This window comes from Aquila chrysaetos, chromosome 2 (genome assembly GCF_900496995.4).
Source record: "Aquila chrysaetos chrysaetos chromosome 2, bAquChr1.4, whole genome shotgun sequence".
Lineage (NCBI taxonomy): Eukaryota > Metazoa > Chordata > Aves > Accipitriformes > Accipitridae > Aquila > Aquila chrysaetos.
The window spans coordinates 60,567,139-60,584,011 of NC_044005.1; the positions used below are offsets into that span (position 1 = coordinate 60,567,139).

Here is a 16,873-nt window from a genome sequence, read left to right on the forward strand (position 1 = left end):
TCTGTTTACTTGCATTGATACATGGTCAAACATACTGTTGTGTTTCCACAGGGGAATGCTCAAGTTATGCAAACTGTACCATAGATCTGCCCCCGTGTCCCCCGGCTGCACTGGGTTCTGCACGCGTTAGTACCTGAACGAACTTTGTGCCAGTGTCAAACCATATTCCCTCATGGAAATTGCTTGTGTAGCTTGTCTTACTAGCCCCCAAATGGAAATAATTTCAGTCTACAGTTGCATACTGATTTACAGATGAGCACGTGGCTCCGTTTTGCATGTTCTTTGATTTGGAGGAGTTGCATTTTTAAATACTTGCATGAGGGCTGGGGTGGAGAAAGCACTTGCAGCAGACTGGGGTGATAAGATTCTGCTAAGGCAGAGACATACCTGGGGCCTGAGCAGAGCTTGTGTACTCAGGCCATATGGGAGAGCTTTTAAGACCATTATTTGTTTGCTACGGCTGTGCAACTTCCTCTTCCCCTTTGTACCAGCTTTTTCTGACACGCTGTCACTGCCTTCATCTATTCTGATAGAGAAAGCAAAGAACACGGTATAATTTCCTACCTTCTGCTGTTGAGTTGATTGTTTAATGAGGGGGAATTTACCTTGGATGACGTCAGAGAAAAATCTGTATCTGCCAAGCTTCTTTGTATAGGAGCAACTGTTAACATAAACAAGCTTCCTCACAAATATCCAGGCAGGGCAATCGGCCACAGTGAGTGAAAAACACTTCAGGGAACTGAGGGAGTGCTGCCCTTCCCGCCCCCACCCCCCTCCCCCCCCAAGTGTGTTAACAAATTCATTGAAGAGGATGACCTTTCATCTGACACCCAGGAAGACTTCTTATGGTGAGGCATCTTCTTGCGTTTCAGTTTTCAGGTAATTACTCTCTTTTTCAACAGTTTTTCTGAGCACAAGACAGTTCTTTGCCTGTGTTGCAAGAGGAGCCCGTTCCTTCTCTTTGTTATGTTTTAGCCTGAAGTAAGGAAGTAGCCAGTGGGAATTAAACAGTGTTCTTCATTAGTTTACTTTATTAGCTCACAAAATGCAATCTTCCTTGCCAGTATTGCATTCTTCTTCTTTTTCCACGCTTCTGTTGAGCGTTTTATGAAGTGCAAGTAGGTACGAAGCATACTTCATTTCTTCTCTGCTGGAGAAACTGGCAGCTTAAAGCCAAGGCCTCAAGTAAGGAGCTGTGGTACCTGGGCATCTCTAGGTAATTTAACTTTGTAACTGCTGCTAAGCCTTCAGAAGTAGTGTCCTTTAGCTCTCCCGAGTCAATTGCATAGCCTGGAGAGGTGGTGGTGGTAGTTGGGAAGTGGAGAGGAAAGGAAGCCTGTAAAGCTTTAGCATTAGAAACGTGCAGAACTGCTGCCTTGAGGCATGTTGCCACGTTCTCCTGACAGCACTGTCCTCAGTGTTCTCTGCATTTCGCTGGAAGATTTGTACACCCGTAACAGGAACAGCCTGTGAACAATTTTTCAGTGTTCAGTTTTACATTTAACAGAAGTGTAAAGTTCAGTGTCATGGAATTTCCCTGCTTGGTTGTTAGATAGCTTGGTAGGACACAAAACCGAGCAGCCTGAATTGTGAGCAGAAGCCTTCCTCCCCTATATGAGTATGTTCAGGGGTTGGGAGCTGTCCTGGCCTCCTCCCATCAAAACTGCAATAGAAGTTCTCCTCTTAATTCAAAGTATTTCAAGGAAAATGATCTAACAGAATTTAGCTTTATAAGTGGAAGGAAAAAAAATAAATAATGTGGGCCAGCTCAGGGACTCGTTTCTTTTGAAATAATTGATGCCATAAAATCCCAAACCAAAAGAGGTGGGAGATAAAAGCATCTGGCAGAGTTTACAGCCCTGGGGGGTCGACGGGAGAAGTACAGCCCGTTGCAAACAAAGGCTGAGTGTTTTGCTGATGTGATTGCAAAACATATGTTTGCTCAGGACTGTTACGATCTTGGGAATAGGCAGGAGGCCAGATTTCTGCAGCAGCATGCTTAGTCACACAAGTATCTACAAAACGTTAACCTTCTGCGAGTTCTCAGTTCAAAAGCCATAATGACTTTGTCGCTTAAAGAGAAGGTACAAACTCTTGCTGAGAACCATGGGAGATGAAAAAGAAAAGCGGTGTCCGAAGAGCTTCCCCGGGCCGGGGAGGGGAGCGGAGCGGAGGAGGCCGGGTCTCGGGCGGAGAGGGGCCCTCGCGCCTCCGCCGTGCTCTCCGGCCGGCCCGGGGGCAGCACGGAGAGGCGGAGCGGGGTGGACTGGGGGGGGCCCTGGGGCTCTGCGGGGGCACTTGCCCCCGGGCTGGGCGGCTCCGGGCCGCGGCTTCCCCCGCGGCAGCGGCCGCCGCCTCCTCTGCCCGGTCCGGGGGCACGCGTTGGCATTCCCGGGGGCTGGCAGGCACCGGGAAAAGGGAGCAAGCCGGGGGCCGCGGCCAGCGGCTCTCCCCCGCCCGCTGCTCCGCCCCGGCGGGGAGGGCCGGCCCCGGCCCCCGCCCCCGCCCCGGCGGCGCTGGGCGGTGCGGCAGAGCCGCGGCGGGGCTGCCGGCCGAGCGAGCCCAGCCCCAGCCCCGGCATGAGGGTGGCGAGGCCGGGCCCCCAGCACCAGGTACCCCGCGGGTGGCGAGAGGCCGCGGCCGCGTCCCCACCGTCTGGCCCCCGCAGGGCTGAGCCTCCCCGGGGAGGCGGGAGCGGTGCTTCCTTGCGGGGTCCTCGCTCGACCCGCAGAGACGTCGTTCAGAGCTGCCGGAGGGTAACTCGGGGGGGGGGTTGCAGGTCCTTCCTAGCTCCGTTCTGCGGGAGATCCCGCGGCCGCTGCCTGGGGTGGCCGTGCAGTGCTGTGGCGAGCCCCCCCCCCCCCAGGACCCAGCTGGTCCCAGAAGGGCAGCGTACCGCTTGTGTGTGTGGTGGTGGGGTGTCTCTGCTGGGGTTTTAGGCCCGTCCAAGTAGGTTTTGCCTCTGAATGGCCCGGTATTTATTTCGTTCTTGCACAGAGTTGGGTTATCCTTTTGAAACAGTGAGGCTGGTCTTGCGTTTCTGGTAGAGAAGAGCTTGCTGTAACTGTAAACAAATGCAAGTCAATAGCGGTTTTTGGACGGGAATTAAAGTGCTGCTTTGGATCTCTCTTGTAAGTTTCTTAGAGTCACCGCGTTAAGATTCTTCTTTTAAAGGAGATTTTTCAGTCCTCGAACTGCTGCAGGTTGCCACAGAAACTATTTTGTATTTTTCTGGTTTGTACAGGTCTAGTACCACCTGGATACAAATTGCTTTGCTTTGACATAATCCAGCAGTACAGTCTACATAATGCAAATGGTAACTGTCACGTTTAAACTTGTTTCCTTCTGTGTCACTGATTTATTGGTATTTAAACAGTGTTTACAGCATGGAAATTGCAGACATTCCTTCCAGATCCTTTGCCCTTTAATACTTTTTGTTTCATTGTACACATTACAAAACTGGCATATAGAAAAGCTAGGCACTCATCATTGAAATTCAGCCTCTTGGTTTCAGTGAGGTCACGTCAAAAGTAAATTGGGTTGTGGTCTCTAGGCAGTTGTGTCACAAAACCACTCCAGGAAGAGCTATTACTGCTGAGGAAGAATAGGTAGCACTTAGGTGCCTTGAGACTGCTCCAGCTGGACCTACTCTTACTGCTCGGTCCCAAAAGATGACCAGAGAAGAGGTGTTAGAGCTTGAGACTTGAGGAGACTGGGCTTTGCTTTTATTCTTGCTGTTGTGAACAGGGTGTGTGACCTTGGGCGCACACTCACTTGCCTTGATTTCTGTCTTGAATCGAGTCACATAAACTAGTTGGATGTTTTTAAAATCTGGTATTCAAAAGACTTTGAGACATTCAGAGAAAGTACACTTATTGATATTAAAATAATTTAAGTATTTAAATTCATATAAGAATAATGTATTCTGTGTGAAATAGAAACAGTTCCAGTGAAGAGCAGGTCTGTGGAACAAAGTGCTTTGTAGGAGAGGGGGAGTACTTGTTCTCGGTTCTTTAAATCCATGCAAGTGCAGACATGTCTAGTGCTTCAGTTGAATGACAGTCTGAGACACACAGAAAAATGGAACTAGTGCAAAAATTTAGAGTACATGAGCATTTTGGGGATCATTTTTCTGTCATTTTAACTTGAATCATGGTTTGTTTGAGAAAGCCACAACAATTGCAGCTACTTCTGGATTAGGTAAATGAATAAAGTAGGAAGAACTGCCAGTTCTGTGTAGCCCCACATTTAGGAAAGGTGTAGGATTTGTAGGATATTTTTTTTTTTTAGTGTTTGTAGGAAAAGAATCATAGTTAATCACTACTCTTTGTTTCTTAATCCCTTAATTTCCAAAAGATACCCATCTGATAAGGAAACTACAGTAGCTACTGCATTTAGCAGAACTGAAAATACAGCTTTTAAGCTGAGTATGTATCAGCTTGGTGATAAATAACTTGTCCTGTGAGGCCAGTTGTGCTAGTCATTGTCGTTAAGATCCTAAACAAGGAAACTCCAAACTTGTAGCCTGTCAGTGTCACCACCAGTGAGGTTTTGCTGTCGGTGACCTTTAAAGGGGAGGTAGGAACCAGACCCAGGCCTCTTAGACTGGTAAGTGCCAAAGTCTCCCTTGGAAATGCAGCGCGAGCTGCTTGGACACTTAGATGCTTTGGGGCATTTTATCCTACAAGTGTATAAAGCTCTAAATGGGTATTTTTAATGTCAGCTTCAAATGCATATTATAGTGTACGAAGCTGAATTTTTAGCACTGGCACATTGAGAGGGTTAATTCTACTAGGAGACTGTGTTGAAGAGTTTTTAATATGCAGCTCATTGTGCCTTTCTCAACCCTAAGCTTGGGTAGGAATGCACTTAGATTATGTAAAATGGTCACTGGTTGTCTAGGAAAATGTTACCTCCAAAAAAGGTCACCTCAAACTCATTTCCCTTCCCTGGCTCCTTCTTTTAGATTGTTTTATATTGCTTTACAGTGTGTGATTTTTGTATAATTTTGTTTGAATCTACCAATATTTAGTGCTTAATCAGGAGACAGATGATTCAGTTGAAGATGTTAATCCAAACGTGGTTTAGTGAAGTAAATCGATAATTATATTTTCACTTTGCCTGTCTATGGTAAAATGTTCTTTTTGCCATTTAGAGGAGGCTTAAGTATGTAAATAAGTCTCTCTGGGAGATATAACACTTAATATTGGTACTGACTGTACTTGAGGGGAGCAAAATGACTCACTGTGCTAACATGAGGGAAGCAGTCTGAAGATTGTGGTTCATAGCTAGTGCTCAGCTCGTGAATTCTGAATGACTGAGAATTAGCAGTTTGATAACAATCCCCATACTCATCTGACAAAACTGTAATCGAGTTTTGGGAGAGGTTTTGTGATAAGAGGCAGAGCTCTAGCTGTCAGGAGCCAGTAGTGGGGGAGGAACAGGGATCTGAAAAAGCATTTTAGGCGCACTATGGAGCAAGAGCTGTAGCTAAGGTTAGGTAGCTGTTCCTGTTCTAGAGGCCCTGCGTCCGGGCTTGTAACTTAACCCTGCTTTAGCGTTTAAAGGTGGAATTTCTGATATTGGGTGTCTGTTTAGAAGTGACTTTCTGTTTTCTTCACTTATATTTTAAAGAGGTTTAGAACCAAAGCAGAAGGTGGTCTGTTACTAGCAGAGGTGATGTGTGTTGTACTTTTAAGTATTTAAAAACCTCTTCTAAAAGCATCTGCAGTTCAATTTTCCATTTCAAGCTTTTACTTAAATTTGATAGGAATGCTTCTTGTTGCTTAAAAAAGTTACCTAAAAGTGGGCTTGATTGACAGAGTCTTAAGATACAGAAAAGCCATAAGTAGAATGAGTTTATACATGGTTGCGGTTTTAGAGTGGTCTTCTCTGAGCATGTATGTGCATGCAGTACAGATCTTTGGTCTAGTTGTCATTGTGGAGTTGGATGTACTAAGTGGGCCAGACTGGTGAGAGAGAATGGTAACTGGGAAGTATATAGTTAAGTTTGCAGACTTGTCTCATTAACTTTTCTCTCTCAGCTCTGAAGAGCTGTTTCTTGGTGTAAATTTGCATAAAACATATTTCCTGGCTGAGAAGTCTCCGAAAAGGCACACAGTCTGATGGTTAGGGCATTAGCCCGTGACTTGAGAGATCTCTGCTCAAGCCATCAGTCTTCTGTAGCAGCCTCTGTTAGACATGCAGCTTTTCTGTTTCTCAGGTTTTTTTTCTAAATGGCAGATAATACACTTGCCCTACCTCACAGGAATGTTGCATGAATTAAATAAATACATGAGATGAGATGGTCAGACACAGCAGTGATGAGGGACGTGTAGATTCAGAAATGGTAGGTATCTGGTGAACATAGTTCCCATAGAAATAATAATAGTGGCTGTACAGAAATACAAGTTAGATTGCATAAGGGGAAAGAGGAGGCTTTTCTGTGGTTTCTGAGGTAGTCTCCACCAGCATAGCGATACAGCATTTATATGGCTGAAGTCTTGCTTCTCTGTCAAGTTCCGTCTCCGAGGTGAGCAGTGGAGTGGATTGCCACCTGGCTCATTAGCTGTGAGCTTCTGGGTGTTGAGGGTGAAATCTGTACCACCCTTGGTGCTCAGCTTTGCAGCCATCTATCCGAGTTCTGTGTTCTGACTTCGAAGATGGAGCGCCTCTGATGCATTATTATTGTTACGATGATGTATTGTTTGCCCCTGAAGCCTCAGTCATAGCTGGCTTTCTGCTGAGCTTGGAGCTGTATTCAGCTGCAGAATTTCTAGACTGAATGAAAGTGGTGTGGCAAGGTTAACAAACAGAAGGAAAGAAGCCGGGAGAAGTTTGATGCAGAAAACAGCAGTAAGTATGTCACTTCGGCATGCAACTCGGTCTGGAATCACATGAAAATTGCTCGTATTTCTGTAATAACCAAAATCAGTTGCTTGCAACTGCTGATCATCCTAGCCTTGATTGCTTCACTGAGTGCTTGTCAGTGCTCCAGCTGAGGTGCTTCTTTAAGAGGAAGGTGAAGGAGAGAGACGTGGTGGTGCGGCTGGTCAGGATGCAGGTCTTGCTTTTGAGAGGGAAAGCTGGAGAGCGGTGCTCTTTGATTTGAGTGTATTTGGAAGATGGAGACTTAGTGAAGGGCATCATGGAACATGGAAATATGTTCAAAACGAAGGGAAGGTACTCTAGGACTGTTTTGAGAATTATTACTGTGTTGTCTATATAGTATTTGAAATGTTGGGATACTGGGAGCACCTGGAGATGCCTACTATTTCTCAAGTACTAGGAGAACTTGATTAAATGCTGCTTCTGAAAAAGAGGGGAAAACAGTTTTTAAATGTCTGCCATAGCTTGTAACTGAACAATAACATTTTTCAGAATATTTCTAATGGGTCAGAATTTATACAACTCTCATGACTGTGGTAACCGTGCACCTTATGACAACAAGCTTGTTTCTGTTCTCAGCACCCTCTGGAAGAAACATATCTACCCCCATTTTGCAGATGGGAAACTGAGGCTCATGTTCACAAATCCTTTGCAACATCTCTGTCAGAACAGAGACTTGAACCCAGGCTTCCCAAGTACTAGGCTGGTGCCATGATTTCAGGGGGATGCTTTCTCTCCTGAGGGAAAACAAAGCAACTTATTCAGTCCTCCAAAAAACTCTTAAGTCACTTTGCAGAGAGGGTTTGGTTACTTTAGTAAGGTAACCTGTTATATGCAGTGTAATCATAGCAGTTTGACCTCTGCATGCTTTAAAAAATGTGAAGTGTATTGATACTGATGTATTTTAGATTGTGAGGCAAAATATGTTAGCAGCCTGGGATCTCAGGTTCTTAATTCTTGGGTTTTTTTTCTTCCTGTAACTGTTCTGGGAAAGGAGAAGACTGAAACACAGTTGTTCAAGAATTAAACTTCCAGGTAGTTCTCTTGGAGTGCTTGAGTTGGCAGAGAACTGCAGACATCTGCTAAGTTAAATGGTGTGTACAGACTTTTTCCTTGCTTTCCTTGCATCCTTGTCATTTGGATGTAAGATGTTTCTCTAATTTGCTAATGTAGTTGTAGCTGAGATAAGAAGCTTTGCTAGAGCTTTGTGAGGAGAGAGGGTGTTTGTAAGATGTAAATTCCATCCTACAAGTGGCATTGCTAGAGACTTGGCCGACAGGCAAAATTTGTTTCTGAATGTGGGGACCCTCAGCAGGAAAAAGCTATATCACAAACTTTACTGTCCTAGGGAAAAAGATAGTAGTAAGAGCTGCCCTTTGATCTCACTTTATCCAAATAAGACTTGAGAAATGAAGGCATCTGACTTAGGACTTAAGGAGACTGTCAGAGTCTGATGGGCTTTGGTAGTTCCAACTTAGACCTGTGCTGATTGTTTCCAGCTCTCTGAAGCTGGTTTTTAATCTTAGGGGAAAGTTCAGGGAACGGTAACTGATTAATAAAATTGCTTCTCGTACAATGAACTTGTGCAAATAGAAACCTCAGCTAAAGACAGAAAAAGTGCAATAGTGAGTGCGACCAGTATTGCTTGTTTATAACAGCCTTTTATCTATGTGGGAAAAATGTAGCAAAGTTAAAAACTGCATTTGGCAGACAGCTTTTAGGGGCCTCATTTGCTCTTGAGGCCTAAAACAGCTGAAGGTGCCCCCCTGCTCTGTGTGGCCTGAAATGGCCCAATACATGGTATTTATTCATCTAAAAACCCAGCTGAGAACCTGGATGAGGGTTGGTATCATCAGAAAATTAGTGGTTTGGGCTATGGAGCAGAGGCAATGGATGTGTTTTAAAGGATGACTGGGGGAGAGGGAGCAGATAAGGACCCCAAACCATTGGTTTATATGTAGCCTAGTGTTTAGCACTCGGCTCCATTCCCAGCTTTAATCCCAGGTCTCCCTCCATCTGTAAGAGCACCGTGCCATCAGCGGCCCAGTTGGGAGCTGCTTCGAGTGGCATCTTTCCTGGGGAAGCCATGCCGCTGGCTGGGGAGTAATCCCTTCAGGAGAGCTGTTTTGCAGCGAGTGGTGCGCACATGAAGGAGCGAGCCTCCGTAGCGATGGGGAGGTGGTCGTGTTTGAATGTGCGAGGTGAGGCCGTGTCCTGCTTTGGTACGTGCCCCGTGGACCCTGCTGTGCCTTCTCTGAGGGCTGCTCTGTGCCAAACGCAGAAGCTGCCCTTGAACCCATGGCTCCCACCCTTCCAAAGAGAATGGTTTAACAGGAAGGACGCAAATTCACCCAGGTCTTTTGTGCAGTTTGCTCCTTGGCTGCACGAAGGGCCCAGGGTGCCGTACGCCTGGCAGAAAGCTTCATCTAGCTGAGGGATAGGGCAAGGAGTGAACTGCTGGAGGGACATCCAGCCTCCCTCTTACCTGCAAGCCATCATGTCCACAGAATTGTGTGCAAGGACGCGGCTGCCTCTGTTCTCATTGAGCAAAATCCTCTCCCTCCCTCCCAACGTGAATAGCTTTTTATCCTATCTTGAAAAGAAAGCAGATACAAATGTAGATCAGGTACTTTCAGCAGTTTAAGAGCTCTTTGAGGTTGGGAAAAAGAAATCTGATTAGGGTTACAGCTGTTTCATTTCCTGACAGATGCACAGAGTGTTATGTGCTGGCGTACTGCGGATGTACACACACACCAGTCTTGTTTTATATCAGTGGCATAAGCACACAGCGGCTCTGTACTGAACTTCTTGTCCTGGACACCCTGCCAAAATATGCTTTATGCAGAATTTTCTGTTAACCAGGTTGTAGAGTGTGTGTGTGTGTGTGTGTGCGCGCGCATATAAATTTGTGTGTGTTTTCTTTGGTTGGCAGGGCCTTTGTTGTTGATTTTTTTGTTGCTGGAGTGGGGCAGTACACTGTAAACAAGTGTGGCTAATTATAAAGCACTTGTATAAAAAATGATTTGCATTTGTACAAATGGTACCAGTAAAAGTACCCGGGTAAGAGTACCATGAGTACCCAAATAAGCCCAACTCTGAGTGGAGAACTCTTCTTTATTGCAGCCACAGCTAAAAAGCTGTTTGTAACTAAATGCTAAGATGGTGTAATTCTCTTTTCTAGGAACTTGGAATAAGAATTCCTAGACCACTGGGACACGGACCAAGCAGATTCATCCCCGAGAAAGAGGTGTGGTAGTGTTTTCAAGTACACAGTGAACTTTATGCTTTTAAGGAACACTCTTTTACTAGTAACCCACATTTGGTTTCAGGACAGCTGCTGAGCTGCAAAACATTTTCAGTCATGATCACATTCAGTTCTGGTGAGACTTTGGCCACAGTTCTAGTGTACAGAAGCAGTGAGAGCCCTGGGGAGCTTTGGAATAGTTATGATCCCTCCTGTACTGCTATCTAGCATAAGAGAAACCCGATACTGTTTTCTGTAAGAGTGTCTGTTTCCCTGTGAACATCCGGATGTAATTTCCTACTGGTCCACAAGGCACCTGCCCCCCTGCTCTGGGGTTGCTTTTTCTTGAGCTGCCTCTACCATTCTGAATAATCTGAGAAGCTTCAGAGTGCTGTGGCTGAGCATTTCTGGTGCTTCTCTCCTGATAGTCTGGTAAAAGAATTCGGAGCAGAGGAAAAGTTAGTAATGTGCCTGTGGTTTTCTAGGAATTTTAGAGCCCAAAGTTTCAATTTCCTTTTATTTCTCTCTTGTGTCATCTTAGCTAGCTTTTTACTTCTTTCCCTCTTTTTCCCTTAGTAAAAATGATGATTCAATTAGCTTTTTGTTATTATAATAAACTAAGATCAATTTGGAGCATTCGAGAAAGTGAATGTGAGAGTTAAAAATGAGAAGTCAGTGTGGTACGAGAGAAAGTGTAAAGGCAAAAATGTCCTTTTGCTGCTATAACCACTTGTGATCTCCTAAATGAGAGGTATTAAAGGGATTTTATGTGCCTTGCCTTACATGCACTGATTTAATGCCATCAATAGATCTATAATATAATTCCTTTCACTGGGGCCTCTGGGTGCTGTGGTAATATATGTATTTACTATTTTATTGGTACTTCTTAGACAATATTGCTAATTGCTCTTTCCGTTCAATCAGACGATTCAAGTGGGAAACGAAGACACCATGATGCACGCACTGTTTGCAGATACTTTTGCTACGCTGGGCCGATTGGACAATGTTACCTTGGTGATGGTTTTCCACCCACAGTATCTTGAAAGCTTTCTAAAAACTCAGCACTATCTACTGCAAATGGACGGTCCACTCCCGCTTCATTATCGACACTACATCGGGATAATGGTATGCTGGAACATAAAGCAGCAAGCAGAAACAGCCACTTTGGCAACAATCTCTGGTTTTGTTTAATAGCAGTTATTACTGCGTTTTGCAGTTTCTAGTTGGAAAGGCATTTCACCAGGAGCTAAGGGGAAAAGCAGAGTAGGTTTATTTGTGTCTGGTTTACAAATTGTTTTGTAAGACCAGTACTGTATGTTCATAGTTTCAGTAGGACTGTGAGAAAGAGGGGAAAAAAAATCTGTTATAAAAATAAGACAATTGTTTATTTTTGGTTTCCTTAGTATCTCAGAAACTGTTTTTCAAGAAAGCTTGTTTTTGTGTGTGTCCTGTCGAATACACCTCCCTCTAACTCAGTAGTCTGTCCTATCATCTGTTTCTGAATCTCTAAATTCTAAGCAAGTTTTCTGCCAGAAATAGTTGATTTTGTAATTTCCAATCTGCCGATTTGATGATCTTTGCTTGCTGAAGTTGCAATTAGTTTGGGGCTGTGTCTTAGTTTGATGGGGAAAGTATTACTGTTTGAATAAATGATACTGGGTCTGTTCTTTGCTGAAAAGCTGCCCTTAGTCTCTCTTGTGTTCTAAACCTGCTTTTGTTTTTGTTGGTAAAGATTCACCTAGAGGCAGCCTTGCTGCTTCTCCCCTGGAGAGTACTATGCAGTATGGGTAACTTCCTTCAGGACATACAGTAAATCTATGCCTGTCCTTCTCCCTGGATGTAGGCATGTTTCACCTGTAGCCAGCATAGTTATAATGTATATTAATGAGGATTATTTATGTTGTGAGAACAATAATCAAAGCAGGCTGATGTGTTAATCTAAAATTTTTTTTTTTTTTTTTTTTTTACTTCAGCCTTTGATCACTGCAGGTCTATTCTTGAACATTTTGAGGAAATGATAACTTACAGTATTTGTCATAAAGCACTAACTTAGTGTAATTGTTTTCTGTATCACAATTGTGTTTTCCGCTCTAGGCTGCAGCACGACATCAGTGCTCTTACCTTGTTAACCTCCATGTGAATGACTTCCTTCATGTTGGTGGAGACCCTAAATGGTTGAATGGTCTGGAAAACGCACCTCAAAAACTGCAGAATTTAGGAGAACTGAACAAAATGTTGGCTCACCGACCCTGGCTTATCACCAAGGAACATATCGAAGTAAATCTTTCATGGTGTAATGTGAAAGTACCCTTATTTTTCAGTAATGCAATCACAGATTCTTAAGAGTTAAGAGCCAGACAGGGTGAAAGACGTTCCGTGTTACTTTCATTTCAGTGTTCTATCACTGTGATATTGCGTGATATAGTATCACTTGTGACCTTGGAAAACTAACGTGATCATAACTGGTCCTAAATGACCAACAGATTTAATGTACAAGACACTGACATTTCAGAGTTGTCACGTCAGCGTTCTGCTGGCGCGGTGACGACGTGCTCAGGTGTGCCCTTCCTGAAGCGGTGTGCTTTCAGCAGCCAGAACCCCCTGAGCATTTCTGAGATGCTGCTAGAGGTTAGGCAGAACACCAGTCACCTCATTCTTGTCTCAGTTGCCGCGGGTTCAAACGCTTAGTTCTCGGGCTGGGTTGCAGGGAGCAGGCTGGCAGAAGAGCCCGGGGGAGCCGTGGTGGTACAAGCCAGCCGGGACCGCAGCACCAGCAAGCCACCAAGCAGCCGCTCCTGCTGCCCCCTCCTCCGGGGGCTGCCCGCGTCAGCCAGCTCCCAGGGCGCCTGCCTGCCCCGGGACCTGGCCGCGGCTACTGGAGCAACTCCTCTGCTCTTCTCTTCACCCTTAGCAAGGAGGCGGCCGGTGCTGGGACTTTCTCGGTGCCGCCTGCCGGGTGGAGAGGCGGCGGTGGGTCCTGCTGGGAGGCTGGGCTGTGGGGGAGGGCGCGCGTGCTCTGCCAGAAGGCCCCAAACCTCCCACACTTTCCTGCCTGAAGGGGAAGTTGGGGTTTGAAGCTTCTTGTCGAATGTAGAGCATTCCACCCACAGGGACAAGATGGAGGGAGCCCGGCCCCGATGCCAGGTTTTTACACAGCTGATCCGCAAGGAGTTGCCAGGGTTTTCTGAGACCGTAAAGACCGGTTGAAGAAACGTGCAACTGTGGTGGTTGCGTCCGCATCGGAGGTGTGAAACTTCGATGCAAGTCGGTCTGGCCTCAATACAAACTATATGGCGCAAAACGGAAACCCCAGCTGATTCAACAGCTGAGGGCCAGAGAGGGGCGAGAAGTCGTCTCCTGTGTGGCTTAACCACGCGAGTCTGTGGCTGGCAGGTCACCTGGTAACGGGACACTGAGCACACTGAATGGCAGCAGAGAGTTAGGAAGCAATTGTGGATGTCGGAAAAATAATTTTATCTGGTCTAAGAAACGTTGATAAACTGCACTAAGGTGGGATCATTTGAACGATTTTTTTAAATTAATACTTTGGTCTTGTGTTATTTTTAAAGCAACTTTTGAAGACTGAAGAGAATAGCTGGTCCCTGGCAGAGCTGATCCACGCAGTCGTTCTCCTTACACACTACCACTCCCTTGCTTCCTTCACGTTCGGTTGTGGAATCAGCCCGGAGATCGACTGTGAAGGTGGTCACACCTTCAGGCCCCCTTCTGTCAGCAGCTATTGCATATGCGATATTACAAATGGTTACCACGGGGTGGATGAAATTCACGCCAGCCCAACTGGAAGTATTCCAGTAAGTATCTGTCTGAACAAACAATCTCTTTCAATAGTAGTAGTTTATTTGTAAACTTAATACACGGAGGGTGTCCGTCTCTTTTCGTTCAGTGAGAGTGGGATTAATTAGCCTAATCCAGATGAGGGGTAACCAGTTGAAAAGATAACATTTAGGAGAAGCTGAAAGGACGCTGGTAAGCTGGGGGAAAGTACCGAAGGGAGAAACAAAGATACAGTCTCTCAGTTGTCTATTTTTTTGGTCTCTTGTCATTCATATAGGCAAACTGAGACCTAACTCCTGGTCTCAGCTAGTTCATGGTGCTTGTCCTGGGCAGCAGTGGCCAGGAATGCTTTTTTCCATGGGTGCAGTGGAAAGTTGGTCCTTCCTTTGATTCCAGTCTTTGACTTTGTTGCCTTGAATTGTTTGTGATACGTCACACAACAGATCATTCACGATTTTCTGACTCTGTCTCTCTAAAACAGTACTTCCTGCCTGCAGCACTTGTGCTCACTGATCTGTACTTGCTTCTACTCAGTGAAAAGCATGATGTGAACCAAGTGTTGGTTTAAGAACAGTGATAATGGTATTTTCAGTGCAGGTTCCTTGCCTATGAGACTTTACTGCAGTAGTGTGGGTGGCATTTAAATTTTGTCTGATGAGCTTGTTGGCTCTCTGAAGGAGCAAACTGACTGCAAAAGGCAGAGATGAAAGGGGCAGAACTGTATAAATTGAAGATAACTTATTTTGCTTTGTGCTGATGGATTTTTACAAGACCAGGTATTAAATTAATAGTGTATTGTGGTGTTAAAACAGCTCTTGTGAAATAAGATTATCTTGCACTAGCTTTCCTCTGAGGCTTCATTAAAATCTGCATTTACACTCACTCTTCCTTTTTCCTTCAGTATGTTTCTTCTCTGTGAGCAGAGAAAGGGAAAAATACAGTTGGGTAGTAAATTGTGGTTACTTCCTCTATTAGAATTTCTGTTACAGCTCCTTGTTTTTCACTTGTTAAACATTTAGATTAAGTAAGAGAAATTACTTTAATTTTAGTGTGAGAGCCACTTGTTCCAAAAAGCTATGAATCTTAAAATGTGCTAAAAATACCGGGGATCTAATTGAGAAAAGATGATGACTAAATTTGAACTGTTGGGTCAGTACAGATTTTTTTCAAGAACTGTTTTCCTTGAAAAATTGGTATTTAAAGATGTAAATGAAGGACATCATTGCTTGTATTTAAATATTCTGGCTTGATGATTTCTGCCATCATTGTCACTTCATTTCATGGAAGTGAAATGTTTCTCTCTCCTTTTCAAGTCTACAGAGTCTGTCTGTGAAGTTGAAGCTCTTATGGAGAAAATGAAGCAGCTGCAGGAGTGTAGAGATGAAGAGGAAGCCAGCCAAGAAGAGATGGCTACACGTTTTGAAAGAGAGAAGAGAGAAAGCATGTTTGTGTGTTCTTCAGGTAGAACAGATGTAGTGTGTACATATATTTATTTAGACTTTTCTACATCACTTCAGGAAATACTTATTACCACAAAAGGAAAGAAAGTGTTATTAGATGTCTCAAAAACATTAAAATTTCTTTGAAGGGATCAAGATTAGGGGTGCCTTGTTTTCTTCCAGGAACACTTAAAAGCAAAGTAGTGCCAAGATTTGTGGTTTCTCTCAAACACACCATAATACTTACTGACCAGTAGTATGTTTAATAGAAATTTCCAACAGAAATAGAATCTCGAGAGAGAGATTTAAAAGTTTCACAAGAGATTTAAGCGTCTTGCAAGACATTGTAAAAAGAAGTTCTTCACACACTTAGCTATTTAAGTGTATGAAACATTACTTTTCAGATGACTGTGAGATAATACTTAATCTGTTACAAGCTTCAGGTTGTTGTGGGCTCTTCAACAGTGTTTCCTCTAAAGTAAGCTTGGCATGGAAGTCTTAGAGGTCTCTTTTTTTAATAGGCACTCTCTTCCAAAACAGATTTTCCCTTGACTTTTTTACAGACCCCTTGAGTTAGGAGCAAAATGTCCCCTAGATTTAGGGGATAGGGTGAAGACTAGTACATGAAAGAAGGGAGAAAAAGATGTTTGTCTATAAGAATCTGAGTGTTTTTCATGGAGTTGCCTCTAAAACCCATAGTTGCAGTCACACTGAGCTGTACCAAAGAATTTTAATACAGGTAGTCCAGCGAAACTGTGTGTTTATTTAAAAAGCACAGAGACTCTCATTCGTCTGCAAGAGTTCTGCTAGGACGCTTCCAATTTGTTCTTACTGAAACTGTGTGAAATTCTGTTTGAAATTAACAGAAGATGAAGAATCGGCACCATCAAGAGATGTGTCTCGTCACTTTGAGGATACCAGCTATGGTTACAAAGACTTCTCCAGACATGGAATGCACGTGCCCACCTTTCGTGTTCAGGTAACAAGGATGGGGGCTGCTATCAGGAGGCTTAGTGCACAATCTGTTTGTTGTGCCAGATGCCAAACCTGGAAATTGCTGTGCTGTAACTTACTACCCCATGGATGAGAAGGCTTAAAGCAAGCAGATGAACAACCCTCCCCAACCCCCCCGGATTATCTGCCCTGAGATAAATTACATTAAAGCACTAGTTCTTCATAAGTTCATTTCTGAAATGCTCCATTCTGCATTTTTACTTATTCTAAGGATTACTCCTGGGAAGACCATGGCTATTCCTTGGTTAATCGTCTTTACCCAGATGTGGGACAACTACTTGATGAGAAGTTTCATATTGCCTATAATCTGACTTACAACACAATGGCCATGCACAAAGATGTGGATACCTCAATGCTAAGACGAGCTATTTGGAACTATATTCATTGTATGTTTGGAATAAGGTCGGTTTTACTACTTTCGTTCTAAATACATCAGACTTGTTAGCATTGGCTTTTTTTTTTTCCCCCAGATTGAAGCAAAGCTATTTATTAA

General features: G+C 44.2%; 1 protein-coding gene across 7 annotated transcripts in view; it reads left to right on the top strand.

Moving 5' to 3' along the window:
• Positions 1 to 16,873, top strand: part of SESN1 (sestrin 1) — an 84,407-nt gene that overhangs the window by 64,401 nt on the left and 3,133 nt on the right. For 2 of the 7 annotated variants that reach the window (XM_030033689.2, XM_030033699.2), the window contains exons 2-8: positions 10,070 to 10,135; positions 11,057 to 11,257; positions 12,227 to 12,409; positions 13,702 to 13,944; positions 15,241 to 15,388; positions 16,233 to 16,345; positions 16,592 to 16,782. In XM_030033689.2, coding sequence (XP_029889549.1) covers positions 10,070 to 10,135; positions 11,057 to 11,257; positions 12,227 to 12,409; positions 13,702 to 13,944; positions 15,241 to 15,388; positions 16,233 to 16,345; positions 16,592 to 16,782 — 1,145 coding nt within the window. Of the gene's footprint in view, positions 1 to 2,491; positions 2,613 to 2,647; positions 2,757 to 3,114; positions 3,132 to 3,244; positions 3,317 to 10,069; positions 10,136 to 10,447; positions 10,565 to 11,056; positions 11,258 to 12,226; positions 12,410 to 13,701; positions 13,945 to 15,240; positions 15,389 to 16,232; positions 16,346 to 16,591; positions 16,783 to 16,873 lie in introns of those variants that run through there. The other 5 variants (XM_030033716.2, XM_041128929.1, XM_030033706.2 and 2 more) reach the window with 5 other exon arrangements.